A 24,248-nucleotide genomic window follows, 5' to 3' on the forward strand; every position below is an offset into this window, starting at 1 on the left:
GACCATTTAGCTTCTGATATAGGACATGAATTGCATTTTAATTTTATTATTTATTCATTTCAATTATAATTTTAATTCTAAGCTGCCCTTCATACAAGTTGTTACAGCATGAAAAATGGGAGATCAATGCTGTCTTTCTTCTTAATCTAGGCAGCGAGATATATATATATATATATATATATATATATATATATATATATATATATATATATAAATTTTTTTGATTGCTAACAAAGAATTAAAGGGAGACTGATATGCATTTCAAACTTATTTGTTCTCATCAGTCAAATCTCAGAAGGGTATGGCTGACTGATGAGAACAAATAAGTTTGAAATGCATATCAGCCTCCCTTTAATTCTTTGTTAGCAATCCAAAAAAAAATTACACACACACACACACACACACACACACACACATATATATGTATGTAAAAAATTTTGGATTGCTAATTTACACAAATATGAGCTGTCACTGTTGTGACTACTGCCTGTGGATGGCCTTGGGTTAGGCTGAAACAGTAAATAAGATTTGCCCCGTGTTTGGGGCCTAGCAAGGTATTCTAAATACTTAACAAACACTATATATATACATATAATGTAAGTAGAAAATGTATTTGTACATAAGTGTGCACACTCTGTTCCAGACACATACATACTCACAGAATTATGTAGAAATATCTAAACATTGGTTATATCAAAATGTTAACTGTTAAAGAATATAGACTTTGGTTTAGATTAATTATAAATAATGGAGACAGTTTTTGTACAGCATCCAATTAAATGATTATAAATAATGTATGGTTGAAGACTGCTATCTGGACCTCATCTAGATATGCAAGTTCTTCATTTTACCATTCTATCATTAAAACAGCAACAAAACTCGAAATATTAGTCAATACAAGTGCAGCATACATTTTGATATTAGTTCTGTCTCCATATGTGCAAAAACAGTATTTCTATTCCTATTCATAGACTGAGCTTCTTATAAAAATAATTATAATAAAATATAGAAGATAAACTTAACCGTTTGAATGCCATACAAATAATTTTAGGCAGACACCAATTCAGCAAATCTTCAATAAACTTATATTAACCATCCCCTACATCTGTTGCAGATGATATAAAGCTATTTATTTCCCTGCCTAAAATCCAGATTTGCTCTCTTCCATACTAGTGCACTTTGCATAGAGACGTTCTTTGCTTTTAAGAAAACCATTCAGCTTCAACCACATAAGAAACAGTTACTGGGGAACCCTTCCTAATTCCCATGTAAACAAACTCCTTAGCATTCCCTTGTTGGTATAAACCAAGGGATTGAAAAGTCTTTGGCGGATTGTCGGAAGAAAAAAGCAGAACAGAACTTCATCTAAAATAAGGTGCTCCCGAAGGGAAGGGGCTACGAGTAACATCACCCAGGTCACACTGTCATTATTTTCTTTTTGTTCTGGGATCTTCTTTCAGTTGGGAGTCACACCAGCTTCTTTCTGACGTAGTCTTTCTTTCTGTTGTTTAGGAGAAAAGGAGTTTATTATCATTCTTTGGTTTAGCTTTTCCATCTTTTTTTCAAACTGCAGGAAGTATATGGTTTACGCCAAAAGAATGGAACAATCTGAAACCAGAGTAGACATAAGCTTCCCCGTCCTGAAGTGCCACACTAAGACAGGGAAGGATATGGTTTTAAGTATATGTCAAAAAGCCTGTTGTTGTCTGTAAAAATTACAAATGTGAAAAAAACACCGACAGTTAAAAGTGGTAGAAGTAAAGAAAAAAGAAAGACTAACAGCATGATTTGAAGCCAACTACTTGTTGGGGTTTTTCCATTCCCTTTCCTTCAAAAATAAGTATTTTACCCAGTCCATGTGGCAAGCTGCATGGTAATGTAACTGTAGACCAAACGCAATACAACCTTGATAGCCATACATTATCATACACTATTTTGGATAATTTCTACCAAATTAATTAACAGCAAACTCTCTTTTGATTTCATATACCTGCTCGACATCAGACTGTCCCTCAAATAAATAGCCAAATCTTTATATGTAACAAAGCTTCTACATGTTACTCAATAAAATAAATTGGACTTAATTCCCTCTAGCTAGCTGGTACCTGTATTAAGCATCTACATGAAGCAAAAGAATTTTCCATCTGTCTTCATAAAAAAAGAGCAGTCAATACTGGACAAAATCCAGCAACCTAGAACTTGTTCTTAAATAGATTAAAATGACAAATTTAGAGAGAGTCTTACAGGAATGTGCTATTAACTATCTTTTCTGTCTATAGTTTCACATTCATATTTTAGAAATGGACTCTTGAAAAGCAAAAACAATGTCTGGGATTATTTAATTTATAGAATGCAGCAGGAAACGATGTTGAGTTAAGATCCACAGTGATTTTGTAAATTGGCTCCAGGTCATAATGTCATTGCAGGAAAAAGCCTTTAGGATACCTATCCTAAAATTGAAAATACATACTTGCTTTTAACTAAAACTTCCAGCTATATTAAAAAAAACCAGAATCACAATATGAACATAACATACCAGACTGGCAGTTGGATTGATTTTCCTAGTTTCCACTTTCTTTTCTGAAGTTAATTTGCTCACTGATTGCTGAGCCACTTGAAGTCTAAAACAAAATATAGGCAAGTATTATTAGAGCTTTAAAAATGATATATGTTCACCACATAAAAGTTGTTTTCCTAAATAGCTATACTTTATAAAGCAAACACACAGAATCTACACCAATTCTCTTATCTGGCAAATTTGGAAAAAATATTATCTAAATTTTTAGAGCTGGTATAAGACCTAACCTACATTCAGTACCAGTGAGAATTTTCCTAACAAAATGTCTTTTATTTTATTTTTATTTTTTATTTTAATTCCATTTATATCCCGCCCTTCTCCGAAGACTCAGGGCGGCTTACAAGCTTAGCAGTAGCCTTCATTCTATGTATATGCCTGCTTATTAGGGCTTTCACACACACCCCAAGTGGCATTATTACAAAGTCAGCTTAATTGCCCCCAACAATCTGGGTCCTCATTTTACCTACCTCGGAAGAATGGAAGGCTGAGTCAACCTTGAGCCTGGTGGGATGCGAACCTGCACTAATTGCAGGCAGCTGGTGTTACTTAAGGAGGCATTAGCCCACTGCTCCACCAAGGCTTTTACTGAGATAATCATTGATCCAACTCCTTACTCATATTAGCACTGATTGGGAACAGTCCCCCAGAGCTTCTCCAATCCAACCTGAAAATACTGTGAAATGGATTTAGGGTGTTTCATTGCAAAGCATGTGTTCTGTTACTGAACCATAGTTCTTCTCTTGCAAGAAAGCACTTATCAGGCCAGTATGACCTTCATTAGGGTCATTATGATGCAGTACTAACTCCAATCAGTAATGACATCAAGGTGTAAATCCTGTGAAATGCCAGACATTACATTTTAACATCTCAGTTAGTACTGAAGACATGTATTAAATTTTTATACATTGGCTCTCTTGCTCTTAATTCATGGATTGTTCTTGATCTCTAATGACCATTTTGATGGTGTGTCAGTACCAAGTGGTCCACACCACAAACAAACAAAAAAATTGCTATATATTGCTACTACCAGCTCACTGAGAGATCAAACTATAATTTTTATCGAACACTGGAATGTCTTGTTGAACAGAGCTGAGTATAAAGAAAATTTCATCCATGGAATTCAGCAACAAAACCTAAGCTTCTTTAATAACTATTTTGGTTGAATCAGCTAGGACTATAATATACAATACAGTTAGTTGGATTACCATGTTATTGCTGGTTAGTGGAACAGAACCTTAAATAATCGTGGCTAGCTAAATAGTATCAGTTGTCCATTTCTAAGTGACATTTAAAGTAACCCCATAAAATTCTGATCTATTACAAAACACTGTCAGTGGCCCAGCAGATTACTTCAAAAATTTCAGCTACTGCGGAATATGGAAACAAGAACTGCAGTGCCAATTAGACACTAATTCAAAAAAGTACAGAATTGTCTCCTTAATGGTTCCTATATCCTAGAAAATAATGGAAATAAGACTAGAATATTCTATGGTAAAACAAACAAGCAAACAAATTTCTATAAAAAATTGAACACTAAAACTTTCAGCCCAAATTGTTAATATTCCTATCTAGTCAACTTTGGGGAAAAGCATATTTTTAAATCTAAATGTTTTTATAGTAGGTCAAATAACAAACACATACATAGTCATTCACACTTACTAGCCAATTCAAGATCATTATAAAAGTACATATATTTTTTGTAATTGCACACATTAAATAAATTGTTCATGTGTTAACAATCTTAACTAGCTTTAAAATATATTTTTGCTATTTGCTAGTATAAAAGTTTCACCTTTTCAAGAATACATAAGTGTTGTGTCAGGGCTAAGGATGAAAATAGGCTGCTTACTTAACCCCATGGCCTCCTTTTCATTCAAAGGATCAAGGGAGAAAAGGATGGGAATTAAGGCATGAAGTGATTTGATACCAAAAGACTGATTTGGTATCAAAGCCAGCAGGATGGACCTTCTATAACCAGCTGCTGCCATAAGACATTCTCAAAACATATTAAATTCCTTATGATTAACAGAATTTGGGATATTGAAAGATTCCAACTATAATTGAGAGCCAGTTTTGTGTAGAGGTTAAGCCATCAGGCTAGAAAACAGGAGACTGAGAGTTATAATCTCACCTTGGGTATGAAGCTGGGTGTGTGACCTTGGGCCAATCACCTTCTCCTAGCCCTAGGAAAGAGGCAATGGCATAACTTCTGAAAAAAAAATCTAACCAAGAAAACTGCAAGGATTTGCCCAGGCAGTTTTCGAGAGTCAGACATGACTGAATGGAAGAAAAGATCAATAACTAGAAAGAGTGCAGAGAAGAGCAACAAATATGATCAGGGGACTGGAGGCTGAAACATATAAGGAATGGTTGCTGGAATTGGGTCTGTCTAGTTTAATGAAGAGAAGGACGAGAGGTGACATGATAACAGTGTTCCAATATCTCAGGGGCTGCCACAAAGAAGAGAGAGTCAAGATATTTTCCAAAGCACCTGAAGGCAGGACAAGAAGCAATGGATGGAAACTAACCAGTTTGATGATCATACTTCTATGCACTGCTCAAAGTATGTAAGGGGGGATTATGTTGATCTGGAATCAGGGGAAAGCATACAAGGCATACATTGTGAATATGTGCAGATGGCCCTGCTATCTTTGGGTACTTGCAGAGTCATGGATGCAGAGTCATGGAAGGTCAGCAAGGAAAACACCCAATGTCCCAGGTCACCCTACATGCAGTATCTTTAGAGAAACACCCAAAAGGAACATATTTAGCTATTTCTGCTTTCTCCTTTCTTATCTATGGTGTGCCAGCCTTTCTTTGTGAAGTCTTTATCTTATGTGTGTCAGCTTTGCTGGGTGAATTGCTTATGTAACCAACAAGTATAAATATTGGAATTTCCTGTCATTCGGGGCTTCTCTCTTTTGGAGGAGCCCATCTTTGTTCAGCTGAATAAAAATGTAAAGCTTAAAAAGGCAACTTCTGGTTTCCTGTATTTCTTTACCAAGCAACACCTCAGATCCTGCACAACAAATCGAAGAGAGAAGCAACCTAGAACTAAGGAGAAATTTCCTGACTGTTAGAACAATTGATCAGTGGAACAACCTGCCTCCAGAAGGTGTGAATGCTCCAACACTGGAAGTTTTTAAGAAGAGATTGGACAACCATTTGTCTTAAATGGTATAGGGTTTCCTGCCTGAACAGGGGGTTAAACTAGAAGACCTCCAAGGTCCCTTCCAACTCTGTTATTCTATTCTATTCTATAGTATAATATCCTTTGTTAACAGTTTTTTTTAAAAAAGTGTTCTTAGCTTCTTCAGGGTATATTGTTCAATCAATACAGAAATAGTTAAGTTTTATTTGGCATTTATTACTGCATACTTAATGCTTGCTTCAAATGATTTTCAGTGTGTGAGTAAGTGCACAATTACTTTTGAAAATACATATACATAAATATTATTTTAGGCTGAGTTCATGCATAACATCAAAACATGCTTTGTCACCATGGGAATAAATTTATAGGGAACAACGTTAAGTATAACAAAATAACTCAATTTTGTAACTAACAACATATTTTATACCATCAATTCCAAACCAGGTTTGCAGAATAAGCTAGTTTAGTGTTTTTCAACCTGACAATTTAAGATGGGATGGACTTCAATTCCCAGAATTCTCCAGCAGGCCACCATTCATCCATTTTAAAGTTTCCAAGTTTGAGAAACACAGGTGACGTATGGAGGAATGGACATTTACACTTCAGGAAGAAAAATCACCTGTTGGAATATGATATTTTAGAATTTTCTTTGATATCCATAGGGTAATATGAATGGAATATGAATTGTTTCTAAGCAATGTTTTGTCTATGGAACAATTTTGCCCATGACAGAAGGCTTGGTGAAAAAGAATTATGTTTTTTTAAACATAATGCTACTGCCTCTTTTCTGATAGCCCCTACCTCTCTTTAGTATGCTGGATCATTTTTCTCTAGAGCATGGGAGAGGGGTATAAGACATTTTTCTCCACTTGGGCAGATGGAAACTTGAATATTTACCTATCTTAAAAAAAATCACAAAGAATAGAAAACCTTCACACTGAACTCATTGTTTCTTCTTCTGTATATTTTTTTCCTTCCTAGCATTTTCCCACAAGTGCAAAAGACAAAACATTAGCTGCATACTAATGTCATCTAAGTATTCATATTCTAAATATCAGCAATTATTTAAAGCTTCATATTTATATAAATGTACATTCAAACTCTGGACATTTGCTGCAGTGGTCAAACTGTGAAATCACGTGAGGTTGAAAGAAGGTGCAGACTGGGACAATTTTGTTGAAAGATGGAAAGATACAAAATGTGCTCACGACTTTGATCTTTAAATTCTACATCTCGCTGCTTCTCAACCACAACAACTTTAAGACATGTGGACATCAACTTCCAGAAGTCATGATTCTGGAGTTGAAGTTAACCCAACTTAAACTTGCTCAGATTGTGAAACACTTGCTGTAAAGAGGAGAACAATACAGATGGAATTTCTTAATTAATTCCTAATTAATCCAACTGAACCACACTGTTTATATTAGTAACCTTTTTAAGAATCAATTATCATTTACTTGAAAAGAAGGCCTGGTGAGGATTTGGTTGTTTTTCCTGACTTCATGTGACTGCTGGGGATAATGATGAAATCTTTATATGCCGTTTCACAGGCAAAATGGAAATAGCTTCTATATTATGTCTAATATCAAGTCTAAGAGGACTTTCCCTTCCCTGACATTTTCTTTCTAAGCAGAAAAAAGTGACTGCTGCTTAAGATTGCTGCTTGTGATGAAAGACACCAATGACCCACAATGTTTGCACATCTCTTTGTATAAAAAGTAAAGTAATTTACTGAATTATCCACATCTGCATCTAATTTAAAATAGCTCGTTTAAGCAAATTTATGCTTCTAGTGTTGGACAATTAACATTGTTATTATGTTGAATGCCAACTACTATGTGGCAAGTTATTCATTTAGGCTCAAGAATAGTAATGTAGTCTTTGCTTGTTTAATATAAGGAACACACAACACACATACACACATGCTTTAAATGTTTAGAATAATTGTTAGCCTTCATCCAGCTTTTCACTAGATGTCATATGAGGAAGGAGATGCTTGCCTGAAAAATTTGTGTTCATTCCCAGCAAGCTACTATATTCCTTACTTTGCATTTCTGTGGCACATAATCCCATAATATTTTGCTTTTCAATTCCTGTATTAAAATAGAAGCTGGTGTCTATTTAACAATAGAATCTGTTGGGTTTGGCAACAAATATACCAAAATAAATATTCAAGAATGTTAGAACTGAACTGAACATTATCATTTTATAGTTTCCTTTTACTTTATTACTAATTTGAATTATGTTACTCATTAGTCTATTTGCTCAGATATTTTGCTACCTGTATGCTTCAAAAGTTGATTACAAACAATATAATTTATTAGGAAGCATGACATATAACAGAGGTCTTTAGTTTTTTTCTGGCAACACCACTTTTTTTTTTAAAAAAAATCCCATTACCCCTGATCAAGTGTCAAAGTTCAAATGATAGAAAACTGGCTGAGTTAAAGGAACTTTTTAATGTGTGTATTAGTCTCTCACAGAACCACAACCAATTCTTGCAAAACCCATGGGGTTCCATAGAACATAATTTAAAATAAAAGGAAGGAAGGAAGGAAGGAAGGAAGGAAGGAAGGAAGGAAGGAAGGAAGGAAGGAAGGAAGGAAGGAAGGAAGGAAGGAAGGAAGGAAGGAAGGAAGGAAGGCAGGCTATACTAGAAAGTTGCATTCTGGACAAATGGAACCTACTCCAAAATAATATAATGTGGAGTGGTCCAGGAGTATAGGTTTCTAGCCATGTCTTCTTCTAGAATATTTATTTCATTTCCCTTCTCTAGAACCATTCCATGATTACTAAGCATGCCCAATCATCATTAGGCTGGGTTCAGGAAGAGGGAGCGTTCCATTTCTGCAAACTTTCAAATCAATCCCAGCCTGTTTTCTGATGAATGAGTATGGGATTAATTTGGCTGTATAAGAAGTGAGAGTCATATAAGTGAATTCAATAGGAGGGGGAAGTAAAATGAAATGTAGCAAGACCACTGGACTGGGAAACAATATTATAATATGTCATTTAAAATATGTTATATTTTTAATGCAAACTTGTTACAATACAAAAGAATATACTACAGTGATGAAATTATTAAATAATCATCCCAATCTTTCTTTTTTCTCTTTAAACTTTCAAACAGTTCAAACCTTAACACAAAAGGGTGTTAACTAAAAACTAATAAAATCAGGAAATGATGGGACATGGCATGGCATGGAATTTGAGCTACACAGCAAGATGCCAAGAAATAATCCTATAAACTCAGTATAGGATTTTGACACTGTGCTAAATGTGGTCTGAATCCCATAGGTTTCCCTTTGATGCAAGCGTGGACATATTCACTTTTATTTGTTAGTGCTGTCTGCAACACCAATATTGCCTCACTTAAAGTTGTCCAACATGAAAATGCAAAGAAAAGCAATCTGTTCCAAATTAGCACAGTTCCTTTTTCATTTTACTAGCTACCAACTGGAAGGGGTTAAGAAAGTGTAATTTATCAGATTATATGTGTTTATCTTTTTGTGGGGACAACATCCCTTTGGTCAATTTCCCTAGGCACCCTGAGGGAATAATCTTTCCTTGAGGTCCATTTGATCTTAAAGAAAACAGTGATGCCTGAGGAATACAGGAGTATAATTTGTTGAGTTTGAAAATGAACAGCTCCCCAGACTTCTAAAATAATATTAATGGCTTTATTGGAACCTTACCTTTCTTTGGAAATGTTTTTGTTCTCCCGTTTCCAAGTAGTCTTAAAGTCACTGCAGAACTCATACCAAACCATGAAAACATAATTTGGCGTGGTCTCCTTGTCACCAGATTTTGGCTTTATTCCATAGTACCTCACCATTTCTTCAAAGCTGGAGGATGTACAAGGGGAAAAAATGGATAAATGTAAACTCACTGGGGAAATTCAATGGCAAGTTTGCTAGCATAGATTACTGACTAGAAATTCCCTCCCCCAAAAAAAGAAACAGAAAAAGCAAAAAAAAGCAAAATGGTAGGTAAGATCTGAGAACGAATCACATTTTAAAAAGTTGTTTAGAGAAATGGCACTGAATTGTACCATTGTACATTCCCCAATAAATCTCTCCCTAATAGACTATTAATTCAAAGTCATGGCAACCTCTCCCTAACTGAAGGTTTGCAGGTATTAATATACTGAAAATACATTATTTGTTCCAGACTACTGGAAGTCACAATCTTGTGGTGAATATCCCTAGGACTATTTTTACCTCCCATGTAGCTTCTGCTTCTTCGTTTGTGTCTCCAAGCAAGTTGGAACAACAGGGATAAAGATGAGGTGAACTTATCAAGGGTATATTGCTTAAGGACAATTTAAGACTTAAATTGCGGGCACTGAGATCTAGAATTAAGTTTCTTATACTGAAGAAGGATGTGGCTGGTGAAACTATGCATATGTAAAGCTTCAATGGACATTTTGCAAGGTTTTGGGTTTTTGACCTGAAAGAAGACTAAAATATTCTTAAATGATCTTTTGGACCTATAGTAAGCTTAGCATATAGTATTGTTCCCTGACTTCTGTTTTCTTCAAAGAAGTGACAGAATACTTCCCATGTTTTTAACCAAGCAACCTTTCTTTCATATGAAAAGAAAGCTGTTACAGGAAAACACATCTTTCACTTAAATTCAGTCCTGTTGGATTTCTCTGTGCACTGTATATATTTTCACCTATAATTTAATCTCCCCACACAAGTTCTAACTGTATGAAAATGCTGGAAAGAGTAATATGCATTTGAAGAAAGAATCCCAATCCTAATACTATTTAAAGATATTTCTGAATTTATAATCCACAGAGTTAAGAACACTAGAGAGCTTACCACTTTTGTGCATTGTCCAGGAGAATTTCCTCTGCCTTGTGTTCTTCTACAGCTGCAAAAAGCATTTTAAAATAATTTTAGAAATCTGAACGTGTGTTTTATAATTTCACACTGCTCATAGAAAAATGAATATTTGGAATATTAACATATGGATTATGAATTAAGAAATTATGTCATCCTTGTAAACATTGTAGGGAAGAACACTGACTAATTGGCTTAAAAATATTCCATAAATACAGAGGCTGGTGTAATTGGCTAAAACACTTTTAGAACAAAAGTATATGCTATTCTTATGATGATGAAGGGACTACTTGTGAGGAGATGCTGTACAGACCAATAATAAAGCACTTATTTTTATTGTGTTACAAAGATGCTTTATTTACAGTGAAGGTATACACAATTCACAATGATTTTGGTCTCCTTGTAGCTAATAGATTCCATATGTTCTCTAGTTAATCGCTTTTTTAATCCATGAAGGACATATCCAACAAAAGAGATATATTTGCCTGTATTTGTAGCTGTATCCCAGAATTACTGTACCTCAGGGTTTGTAGCTCAGGTTGTAAACAACCAAGCTCAGAGAGCACAAGAAATTCTAAAGGAAAAATATTTAGATGTTCAGGACCAAAGTTATCATACAAAGATATTTCAGATCCTGACAAGAAAGATTACTTACACTTCTGTCTAGAAGTGTAAGTAACTCAGAAACTATGGTCTCTTATCCATTCTGATTCCAACATACAGATATATCCTGGGAATTTTTTTGTGGAATTATAATGAAACATTTTCTACCAGGTGGCCAGAGATGATATTGATAGTGCTACATAGCTGAATTTCACAAAATATATGAACCATATATATGACAACCCTTCCCGTGTCTCCAAGGTTACTATGGACTAAATCTGGAAATCTATACTGATGACAAATTCCATAAAGCTTAGCTGTGTAAACCAGTGGTAGTTTACAGGTAAGTAATAGAGTCAATTTTTAATCCAACTGTAATAGCTACAATTATCTAAACCATAATAAAAATGATGCTCTGTACACTTATGTATTCACCCTATTTTCAATAGCTTCAAATGGATTCTAATATATGGAAATTGATAAAATCAGGCTCAAGGAACTCTTAGTAAACATAAAATGGATTGTGACTGGTTTTGTTTTCAATTTTGTATGCCATTCAGTATTTCTTTGGTAGAAGGATAGCCAAATAAATATCCTTAATAAATGAATAAACAAAATTGTTTGATAATGTATAAATGAGATTGGCTTAAATACAAAGTTGCTTTATGTAGGGTCAGAATTACAAGATTGTTCACCACATTTCTCCTTTTCCAGTGCAATCCCTGTTTTATTCTGATTAGATGTTAGCCCTTTGAGGTAGACCAGACTTGGAAACCAAAATTATGAAGACCAAAACTGCTTTTATTCTTCTCTTTTATGGTGATTTATGTTTCTCCCTCCCTGTCTTTATCTATAAAGATAAAGGGGGTGGAGTTTAATCTGAGACATTTTCTCAAACTTCATTTCTGCTTTGGATTCAGATTTCTCTTATCTGAATGTTGCTTAGTTGCAGGTCTTCCTCCTGATCTTCAAGGTCATTGTAGCAGCCTATTATATTAGGATTCAGGCTTGCCATCTCCAGTATCTCTCTGGAGAAACATCTCAGTGCCATCAGATTAGGAATTTTATATACACCTTGAACAACTGGAAGACAAAAAAGTGGGTTGCCATTCTCCATGGCCAGTTTAGTTAAAATCTGTTTTCAACCCAGATTAGTTTGGTCTATTTAACAAACTTATGGAAGTAAACTGTTTTCAAGTTATGTATAAATATTTTTATAAATGGGTTTGCAAATCGTAAAGTGTTACTTGTTCTTACACTTGAGATATTTTGGAAAATATCTTGACAGTTTTCAACTACATGATGCATGAAAGTTCAAATAACATTTAAAAATAACCCCAAAATACTGATTATATTTATACATTCCACCCATAGAACAAATCCAATTGTTTATTATCAGAGGTAATACAAGGAAACCAAGAAATTATGTTCTGTTTAAAAATGGATAATGTTGCCTATAAATTTGTCAAAATTGTGTTGAAGGTAAGTTTACTAGGCAATTATAGCAATAAAGCCAGCTAAGACAGATATTATATAATTCATTTTTCTTGGATATGTTTGTATATCAACAGAAAAAGCTTTTCAAAGTTTGTTTTTTTATATACTCAAGAAATGGAACATATTTTAAAATGCGTTTCAGTTCATATCCTCTTTTGAAATATAATACCAAAATAAATTGAGACCAATCATAGTATATGTCTCAAAACTCAGTATTTTTCTGGGAAACAACTGCAAAAATGAATTTTTAAAATATGATTCTCCTGCATACACATTATTAATCAATCATTATACCCCAAATGTGGTTAAACATGGTAACTTTTAAAACATAGTATTGTTTAACACAATAAAAAAGAATATTTTTCATTTTCTTTATTCCAAAGAAAACAGAAAGACTAATCTTTCTGAGATTGCTAAATACAGGCAAACAATTTAAGAAACTGGAAAATTGGTTTTAATCCCTTTTAAACAGAATATGTATGAAACCAATCTGTTCAGCTTTTGAAAAAATAAACCAGACAGACTATACTTATAAAAATGAAGGATTTTTTATGGGGGAAGGGGTGGGGTGGACTTAGTATGCTCAGAAGTATGATGAATTATGGTTAATAAGAATAGGAAACAGGTCATTTGTAAAACAGGAAACTGTCACAAATACCGAGCAAATAAGTATATTGGGTAATAGAGTTGCAAAAATTAATAACTGTACATGAACCCAACTTTTAAAAAAGCTTATGGATGTGTTTATTTGAGTTCTTTTTAGAAAAAACAAAACAAAACGCAGCATTATTTCCTCCTGAGGGATGCTTAGAATGATTTATGGAGTTGAGGTTATATTTTATAAACTGAACTTAGTAAAGATTGATTTCATACAATCAAGTAAAGCTTTAGGAATATAATATGTGCAGCAGCCTCTTACACTTAAGGTAAGTTTTCTAGAGTGCTGGAATGGAGAACGGATTAAAGAATTCTCTTCCTTCATTATGACATTTTCCTTTTACAAATAAACATTTCTGGTGGTCGGGAGCATGGGTTCATTTTAAAGGCACAGCAGGAAAATGCCAAAATTGAAATTAATTTTCTATGGATTTGTGTAGACTTTTTTCACACTGTGAATTGCTTCATCTCATTTCATTATTCTTTTATTACCTGTCTATAATGAATTATTCTGCCATATAGTCTTTTAAATCAGAATGAGCATCGGAATTGGAGAGTTTGTGATAGACATTGGAGGCATAAGAAGAAATATATGTGCATTTTATATGGAACACACATCTGTTTCTTCGCACAAAAAAATAAATAATAGGAACTAAAATATAATAATATGGCAAAAGTATTTTTTTAAATTTTATAATTTAATATTTTAAAAATGAAAGAAAAAGAACAGCATCTATGTATAGTTCAGTGTTAGAAAAGTATTGTAGTAGGTGTTGGTTCAGTAAGATTGTCAAACTTTAAATTCTTATCCGTATACCAAAGTAGACTATGGACAAATGTTTCTCCTATTGGTTAGTCTCTCTATATAAATATCAAAACAATAAATGTTTTCATAAACAAGGATGGTAAATAATACAATTTCACTGAAAAGATAGGTACTTCTTCATCCCAATATGATAAATCTGTATAAAACCCATTCTCATATGAGGAAAACTCCCCAACTTAGTGATTATGGAGACTAAATAATCTGAAGCTGAGATGGACATTACTCAGAGTTGGTTGGAATCACTGCCCTGAGTTGGTTTGAATAGAGCAGTCAAATAAATGAAATTAAAAACAATTAATTAGATTTAGTTACATTATACTTCAATCTTCTCCAGGTTGATGGAAAATTCTACTTGTTGAACCAATACATCTGAAGGGAGTCAGAATGGGAAAGGTTGGTTTAACTTTGCCCTTTTAATACTTTTTTGATTCTGTGTTTACAATTTTTCATTTATGTTGCTAATTTGTTTAATCATATGTATATGCAAAACCCCTTCATGGATTACTGCCTTGTCGTGGCGAAGGGGCTTGCGTAATTCAATGAAGCTATGAGCTATGCTGTGCAGGGCCACCCAAGACGGAAAGGTCATAGCAGAGAGTTCTGACAAAATGTGATCCACTGGAGAAGGAAATGGCAAACCACTCCAGTATCTTTGCCATGAAAACCCTATGGACAGTACCAAAAGGCAAAACGATATGACGCTGGAAGATGAGCCCCTCAGGTCGGAAGGCGTCCAATATGCTACTGGGGAAGAGCAGAGGGCTAGTACTAGTAGCGCCAGAAAGAATGAAGCGACTGGGCTAAAGCCGAAAGGATGCTCAGCTGTGGATATGTCTGGTGGTGAAAGGAAAGTCCGATGCTGTAAAGATTTTTTCTCCATAAGGAACCTGGAATGTAAGATCCATGAATCAAGGAAAGCTGGACGTGGTCAAACAAGAGATGACAAGACTAAACATCGACATCTTAGGTATCAGTGAACTAAAATGGACAGGAATGGGTGAATTTAATTCAGATGACCATCAGGTATACTACTGCAGGCAAGAATCCCTCAGAAGAAATGGAGTAGCCTTCATAGTCAATAAAAAAGTAGGAAAAGCAATACTGGGATACAATCCTCAAAATGACAGAATGATCTCAGTTCGAATCCAAGGCAAACCATTCAATATCACAGTAGTCCAAGTCTATGCCCCAACCACCAGTGCTGAAGAGGATGAAATTGACCGGTTCTATGAAGCCCTACAGCACCTTATAGAACACCCAAAACTGATGTCCTTATCATCATGGTGGATTGGAATGCTAAAGTAGGAAGCCAAAAGATAACTGGAATAACAGGCAAGTTTGGCCTTGGAGTACAAAATGAAGCAGGGCACAGGCTGATAGAATTTTGTCAAGAGAATACGATGGTCATAGCAAACACTCTTTTCCAACAACCCAAGAGATGGCTTTACACATGGACATCACCAGACGGTCAACACAGAAATCAGATTGACTATATGCTCTGCAGCCAAAGATGGAGAAGCTCTATACAGTCAGTAAAAACAAGACCAGGAGCTGACTGTGGCTCAGACCATGAGCTTCTTGTTGCAAAGTTTAGGCTTAAATTAAAGAAAGTAGGGAAAAGCGCTAGGCCAGTCAGGTATGAATTAAATCATGTCCCTGTTCAATATACAGTAGAGGTGAGAAATAGATTTAAGGAATTAGATCTGATAGACAGAGTGCCTGAAGAACTATGGACAGAGGTTCGCAAGATTGTACAAGAAGTAGCAACCAAAACCATCCCAAAGAAAAAGAAATGCAAGAAAGCAAAATGGCTGTCTGAGGAAGCTTTGCAAATAGCGGAGGAAAGGAGGGAAGCGAAAGGCAAGGGAGAAAAAGAAAGATATGCCCAATTAAATGCAGAATTCCAAAGAATAGCTAGAAGAGATAAGAATGCCTTCTTAAATGAACAATGCAAAGAAATAGAAGAAAACAATAGAATAGGGAGGACCAGAGATCTTTTCAAGAAAATTGGAGAGATGAAAGGAACGTTTCATGCAAAAATGGGCATGATAAAGGACCAAAATGGCAGGGACCTAACAGAGGCAGAAGAGATTAAGAAGAGGTGGCAAAATTACACAGAAGAACTATACAAGAATGAGCTTAACGTCCCTGATAATCACAATGAGGTGGTCACTGACCTCGAGCCAGACATCCTAGAATGTGAAGTGAAGTGGGCCTTAGAAAAGCTGAGCAACAACAAAGCTAGTGGAGGTGACAGTATTCCAGCTGAGCTATTCAAAATCTTAAAAGACGATGCAGTAAAAGTGCTACACTCAATTTGCCAGCAAATTTGGAAAACACAACAGTGGCCACAGGATTGGAAAAGATCAGTTTACATTCCAATTCCAAAGAAAGGCAGTGCCAAAAAATGTTCAAACTATCGCACCATTGCACTCATTTCTCATGCTAGTAAAGTTATGCTTAAAATTCTACAAGCTAGACTACAGCAGTATGTGGATCGAGAACTACCAGAAGTACAGGCAGGATTTCGAAGAGGCAGAGGAACTAGAGATCAAATTGCTAACATACGCTGGATCATGGAGAAAGCTAGAGAGTTCCAGAAAAACATCTACTTCTGCTTCATTGACTATGCTAAAGCCTTTGATTGTGTGGATCATAACATACTATGGCAAGTCCTCAAAGAGATGGGCATACCAGACCATCTTATTTGTCTCTGGAGAAACCTATATGCAGGCCAAGAAGCAACAGTGAGAACTGGACACGGAACCACTGATTGGTTCAAAATTGGGAAAGGAGTCCGGCAAGGCTGTATACTGTCGCCTTGCCTATTTAACTTATATGCAGAGCACATCATGAGCAAGGTAGGGCTAGATGAATCAAAAGTTGGAATTAAGATTGCCGGAAGAAACATCAACAACCTAAGGTATGCAGATGATACCACTCTAATGGCAGAAAGTGAAGAGGAACTAAAGAGCCTCTTGTTGCGAGTGAAGAAGGAGAGCGCAAAACTTGGGTTGAAACTAAACATTAAGAAAACCAAGATCATGGCATCCGGCCCTCTCAATTCCTGGCAAATAGAAGAAGGGGACGACAGAGAATGAGGTGGCTGGATGGAGTCACTGAAGCAGTAGGTGTGAGCTTAAATGGACTCCAGAAGATGGTAGAGGACAGGAAGGCCTGGAGGAACATTGTCCATAGGGTCGCGATGGGTCGGACACGACTTTGCAACTAACAACAACAAATATGCAAAACATCTGTGAAACCTGCAAGAGGAATACCAAACAGATTCTTAACCAACCTAGCTGACAACTTTGTGATCCAAAAGGTAGAGTAGGGAACTACAGAAAAAGCTTTACTAGATTTAATTCTTACTCATAGAGAAGAAGTGATAGAGGGAGTTGAAATTGCCAGAACTTTGGGTGAGAGTGAACATGTCATATTGGAATTCAATGTAATACAAACACAAGCAATAGAACATAATACAGCCAGTTTCTTACCTTAAAAGAGTTGATTTTGATAAACTCAGAGAGAACCTAAGAAAAATTCCATGGATGAAAATCCTGGAAAACAACTCAAGAAGCATAGGGAACTCTGAAAAATATGGTAATAACAGCTCAGTCCAGAACAATATCACTGAAAAAGAAAAACAAGAAATCCAAGAAGCAACCAGCACGGTTGCACAAAGATCTCTCTGATAAGCTGAAAGACAATAAGGACAAATACAAAAAATGGAAAGAGGAACACATAACTAAGGCAGAATACCAGCATATAGACTGAATCTTCAAAAATGAAGTCAGGAAAGCTAAGGCTCAGAATGAACAAAGACGTGCAACAAAAGTCAAAGATAATAAAAAAAGTTTGTTTCAACATATAAATAACAGGAAAAAAGACAAGGAAACAGTAGGTCCATTTAAGAGAGAAGATGGCATGGAAATAATAGGAAATAGAGAGAAAGCATAGCTGCTTAACTCATTCTTTGCATCAGTCTTCACGAAAAAAGAAACTATAGCCCAACCTACCACAAACCTAACTGTAAAAGACAGACTAGAAATAAAAATTAAAATAAGCAAGAAAATGGTTAGAGAACACCTATCTGATCTTGACAAATATAAATTACCAGGACCTGATGGTTTACATCCTAGAGTTCTGAAGGAGCTGGCAGATGTTATCTAGAACCATTGTACCATATCTTTCAAAAATCCTAGAACACTGGACAATTACCTGAGATTGGAAAAGAGATGATGTAGTTCCCATCTTCAAAAAGGGTGAAAAAAATAGACCCAGGAAACTACAGACCAATCAGCCTAACATCAATACCTGGGAAGATACTGGAAAAGATAATAAAAAAACAGATCTACGAACATCTAGAAACAAATAAAGTTATAATTAAAATCTAGCATGGGTTTGTTAAAAACAGATTATGCCAACTAATCTTATTTCATTCTTTGACAAAGTGACTAAATTAGTAGTCCAGTGAAATGCTGTAGGTATAGTATACTTAGATTTCAGCAAGGCATTTGACAAAGTAGACCATAAACTACTTCTTGGTAAGCTAGAAAAATGTGGGCTAGACAGCATCACAATCAGATGGATTTGTAACTGTCTGACAAACTATACTCAACAAGTCATCCTTAATGGTACTACATGGAGCAAAGTAAGCAGTGTGGTGCCACAGGGTTCTGTCTTAGACACAATATCTTCATAAATAACTTATATGAAGGAATAGAAAGGGAACTCAGCAAATTTGCAGATGACACTAAGCTGGCAGGAACAGCCAACACCACAGAAGACAAGCTCAGGATCCAAAAAGGTCTTGACAGACTTGATCAATGGGCCTATCCAACAACATGAAATTTCACATGGAGAAAAGCAAGGTTTTACACTTAGGCAGGAAAAGCCAAAGGCACAAGTACAGATTAGGTGAAACCTGACTCAAAAACAATAACTGTGAGAGGGACGCTGGAGTCCTAGTGGACAATTGCTTAAACATGAGCCAGCAGTGTGCGGCAGTCACCAAAAAAGCTAATACAATCCTTGGTTGTATAAATAGAGGCATAGAATCAAAATCATGGGAAACATTTGTACTGCTTTATAAAGCCTTAGCAAGGCCACACCTGGAATACTACATCCAGTTTTGGTCACCACATTAAAAAAAGATGTTGAGACTTTGGAAAAAGTGCAAAGAACAGCAATTAAGATGATTAAAGGCCTGGAGAGTAAAACATATGAAGTATGGTTGCAGGATTTGGATTTGGCTAGTCTAGAGAAAAGATAGCAGTATTCCAGTATTTGAAAGGTTGCCACAAAGAGGAGGGGATCAACTTATTTACCAAAGCACCAGAATGCAGGACAAGAAAGAATGAATGGAAATTAATCAAGGAGAGAAGCAACCTGGAACTAAGGAGAAACTTCCTAACAGTGAGGACAATTGACCAGTGGAACAGCTTGCCTTCAGAAGTTGTAAGGTGCTTCTTCACTGGAGGTTTTAAAGAAGAGATTGCACAGTCACTTGTCTGAAATGGACTAGAAGACTTCCAAGGTCCCTTCCAGCTCTATTCTTATTGATCGATTGTCTTTCTCCCAAACTTTAGGTTGGGATGGGTCTCATCCTTTTAAAGAATTACATCTGTTTGAGGAATAGTCTTTTCCAGAAGTATATAATCTGTGCCTTTTACTGCATTTACTTTTATTTAATGTTGTATGTTGTCTTTTGGAGTTCGATAACCTTCTAAACCCATAATTAATGAATTACATAATTAAGAAATATAAAGTAATATAATGTATTTTTCACTGCCAAAGAAAGCACCTTTGTTGCCTGTTCCTATTTCATTTTAGGCTTTTTTGCTTCTCAACCACTAAATTGTCATGAATATACTTATGTGTTAACTATATTTTCTAATATACTATAATACTGAAAACTATAGATGGAAATTTCCGTAAATGTAAAGAGTTTGAATCTGAAGTCCCAACTGGCCAGCAACCAATTTTCATTCATGAACAAGAAAATTTAGCTCCACGAATAAATAGTTTTCAGCAAGGAAGCTTATTGACTAGTCTTTCTGTGGATAATTACAATAAATAGTCTATCCCAGCTCAGCAAACAGTATTATAAGGGTTGGTTTTCTATATACTTTCCAACCCTTAAGGAGAACCATGGAAATGAATCTGCAGAAAAATATACTGCTCAAAAAAAATAAAGGGAACACTTAAACAACACAATGTACTGTATTTAATAGTAGGATGTCTTATCTTGTGTTCCCTTTATTTTTTTGAGCAATATATGTTAAAATTATCTTTAAGAAAATTCAATAAAGCCTATTCATTTGGAGTAGAATTCTATACATTATCACAAACAATTCCGATGTGGATTGGAATCATTTCTATTCCCCAAAGTAATTCTAAATTTACTTGAAGAAAATTATGTGCTAATTTCAAAGCAAACAGAAGGTACAGTCTGCTATTTTAAAGTGGAACATCCAACTTACTGCATTTCTGTTACTTAAGTATATATTTTATATAGATTACATTTAGATCTATTATTTGTATTGATTTTGTGAGCTTTTGCTTTCAATAACAACTGCTTGAAAAAAAGGGAACATCTATATTTGTTCTATCTCTGGCAATTCTAATATTTTTCCAGTTGCCTGCAGCTGTTGTAATTCATGGGTAAGGAAAGAAAGAGAAAAATGCCTGTGTATGGAGCAATGAAAATCATGAACACAATAAATGTTTGGTTATTCCTGGAATTTTAAAAACATGGAAATTATGTTTTTTAAACTACTCACTGTCTCCCTAAAAAAAATAGATCATAGATAAAAAATAATGCACTCTGAAGCATATTCCCAATGATTCCAAATGACTATTTTATTTTGTTTTTATCACTAATGAAAAATATTTACTAGCTGAAATACTAATTTAGCATATCGTGCATTGCTTGACAGTCATCCAGGAGTTTCTTCCCAAGACTGTTCCTTTAAAAATAAAAACAGCTGCCCTTGATATGGTAGCATCTTCTAACTTTTCTGTAACAAATCACTTAAAGTTCTTTTTACATGGAGGTGATATTGAATATTATGTACAACAGAGGTCTTAGTGTACCAAGAGACTGAAAAATAGCTCTTCAGTAAAATGAAGAATACAAACCCTCTTATAGGACATAACAGTGCTTAAAAAGAAAAGCAGTGCTTTCCCATCATTTACAAAATTAGAAAGTTGATAAAAGTGCAATTTTGCTATTATATTTTTAAAGAACATTATCTGGTGACATTGCTATTTTGTTGATGAATTTCAAAAGTTTGCATTGAGCTTGATGATCTGTGAGTTGCCCTAAGAAAGTTACAACATAATATGTAATATTTTTATGTTGAAATGGAGAGAAGGGTTGGTTGAAATGTGCTGTTTTCACTTTCTCCTCTGCAATCATCGTTATTATTGCTACTGAAAAGCAATTTTGCTTGTATATCTTGATTAATCGCAAATCAAAAACTATATTTGGGGAGTAGTAAGAGGGGAAAAATAAGTGGCTTGAATCCCACTCAATGGAAAATTATTAAATTAAAAATTTGTCTATTTTTCCATTCTGCAATTTAGTATCCAATAATATCTACGACGATATTGTCATGGTTAATCAAGAAATATGAAAAGCAGAATGATAGTATTTACAGAATTCTAAGTTGAATGAAGAAAATTACCAAGAGTTATGTATATTGGCAAGCTAAGCATGCAAAAGCATGTAATTATGCATAGCATAATTATATAATGGTATAACCCTAAGCATGCATTTTTAGAATGAAATTGCACTGCTTTTCAAAGGAGATAGTTCCAGGATTGTACTGTAAAACTTTTTCTACAATTACCAGGGAATCTGCTGAAAAGAGTGACACCCCTGTAAAAAAGTACAGTCTATAGAGATTAACTACACATAAATCACTCTTGATAAATACAGTTGGTCAACCACTGATTTTTAACTAACCATCTTGCATTGTATTTATATGTACCAGATAAATATCATACTTCTGGTTTAATTTTCACCTATTCCTGAAGCCCTGCAATCTAACCAACCAAACATTTTTTAAAAAATGAAATGTGCTCTCTCTCTCTACTTCTCTCTCTCTCTCTCTCTCTCTCTCTCTCTCTCTCTCTCTCTCTCTCTCTCTCTCTCTCTCTCTCTCTCTCTCTCTCTCTCTCTCTCTCACACACACACACACACACACACACACACACACACACACACACCAGAAGTAAGAGAAAGACAGATGGTTATATAGAGATCAAGCTTTAGATACAGGTTAAGGTAGTTATGCCTATCCATTCAGTGGAATGATAAGCAGCAGAAATGAACTTTGAGGACAGAAATAAACAAAAATTGGGACTTCCTCCAAAGACCAAATAAGGGGTTATGAAGCATGCAGAAGAATCTTTCTGGGAAAAATAAAAAAGCAATGAAAATATGGCCTAATATGGGTCCCATATTCTATTTGAAAGGACAATTCATGTGAAAAGGAAAAAAAAAACAACAGACATTTTCTCCTGCCAACACAAGTGGCTTCTAGATTTTCCCCTAGGTTGATCAACAGATCCCCTCTGCAGTGAGAAACCTATTATTGCTGGAACCCTGCTGATTTTATGAGGGTTAGGGTTTAGGGTTGCTTAATTCATGTATTACACTTTTTTTTAAAGAAATATTGTTGTTAGCTGCAAAGTCGTGTCTGACCCATCGCGACCCTATGGACAATGTTCCTCCAGGCCTTCCTGTCCTCTACCATCTTCTGGAATCCATTTAAGCTCATGCCCACTGCTTCAGTGACTCCATCCAGCCACCTCACTCTCTGTTGTCCCCTTCTTCTGTTGCCCTCAATCTTTCCCAGCATTAGGCTCTTCTCCAATGACTTCTTCCTTCTCATTAGGTGGCCAAAGTATTTGAGTTTTAGCTTCAGGATCTGGCCTTCTAAAGAGCAGTCAGGGTTGATCTCCTCTAGGACTGACCGGTTTGACCGCCTTGCAGTCCAAGGGACTCGCAGGAGTCTTCTCCAGCACCACAGTTCAAAGGCCTCAATTCTTTGGCGCTCAGCCTTTCTTATGGTCCAACTTTTACTGCCATACATTGCAACTGGGAAGACCATAGCCTTGACTATACACACTTTTGTTGACAGGGTGATATCTCTGCTTTTTAGTGTGCTATCTAGATTTGCCATGGCTTTCCTCCCCAGGAGCAAGCGTCTTTTAAATTCTTGGCTACAGTCCCCATCTGCGGTGATCTTGGAGCCCAGGAAAATAAAATCTGTCACTACCTCCATTTCTTCCCCATCTATTTGCCAGGAATTGAGAGGGCCGGATGCCATGATCTTAGTTTTCTTAATGTTAAGTAAAGAAACATTAGTAGAGAAATAAAGTCTGTGTTGGTATAGTGGTATAGTTGCTGGGTTACAATTGTATTGTACATTATTTTAGAGATACTGTAAATCTTAGTGAAGGCAGTGAGACCTACTGTGTAAATATATTTAGCATTATCTAAGAATATAAAGAATACTATGATACCCATCAATAAATTACTGTTTCAATATATTAATACTGTTATGTTGTCACTAGCATATAAAGTAAATCATTATCTAAGGCTATGATGCAGTGACAATAGACCCACTCAAAAAGTGAAAGAAACAAAAGTGAAAGTAGAATGGTTCCCAGAAGAGAAAATATAAACCCTATATCACAAAGGATTTGAAGACAGGGAATGGTAAAAAGGATATGGAATCTACTGTAAATTTACTAAAGTTGAAGAATTATGTTTAGAATGCCCCATCACCATGTGAAGATAAGCTAAGTTAAGTGATATAACTTCTGATACCAGCTGAATTTTTTTTTTTCACCTTTATAAAGAAATGTGAACCGCAGTCTGCATAAATCTCAACCAATAATTAAGAGCAGACTTGCATTGAATTATATCAAGAACTGGAATGTGCTTAAACAAACAGATCGGAAAGAATGTACCTTTAGAGAAAAATTCTTCAAACTTATCCTTAAAGGGCTGAAGGTGTTCTTCAGATGATTCTCTGAAAACAACTTTCATTTGTTTTTCACAACCTACAAGAA

General features: G+C 35.3%; 1 protein-coding gene across 1 annotated transcript in view; it reads right to left on the reverse strand.

The window, feature by feature from the left end:
• Positions 1-398: 398 nt before the first annotated feature.
• FMN1 (formin 1) overlaps positions 399-24,248 on the reverse strand; it is an 89,242-nt gene continuing 65,392 nt past the window's right edge. The window contains exons 13-17 of the mRNA XM_081345392.1: positions 24,147-24,239; positions 10,556-10,607; positions 9,425-9,574; positions 2,537-2,621; positions 399-1,501 (exon numbers count right to left, since the gene is read on the reverse strand). Coding sequence (XP_081201518.1) covers positions 1,457-1,501; positions 2,537-2,621; positions 9,425-9,574; positions 10,556-10,607; positions 24,147-24,239 — 425 coding nt within the window. The 3' untranslated portion in view covers positions 399-1,456. The remainder of the gene's footprint in view (positions 1,502-2,536; positions 2,622-9,424; positions 9,575-10,555; positions 10,608-24,146; positions 24,240-24,248) is intronic.

Source organism: Vipera berus, assembly GCF_964194415.1.
Source record: "Vipera berus genome assembly, chromosome: 1".
Classification (NCBI taxonomy): domain Eukaryota; kingdom Metazoa; phylum Chordata; class Lepidosauria; order Squamata; family Viperidae; genus Vipera; species Vipera berus.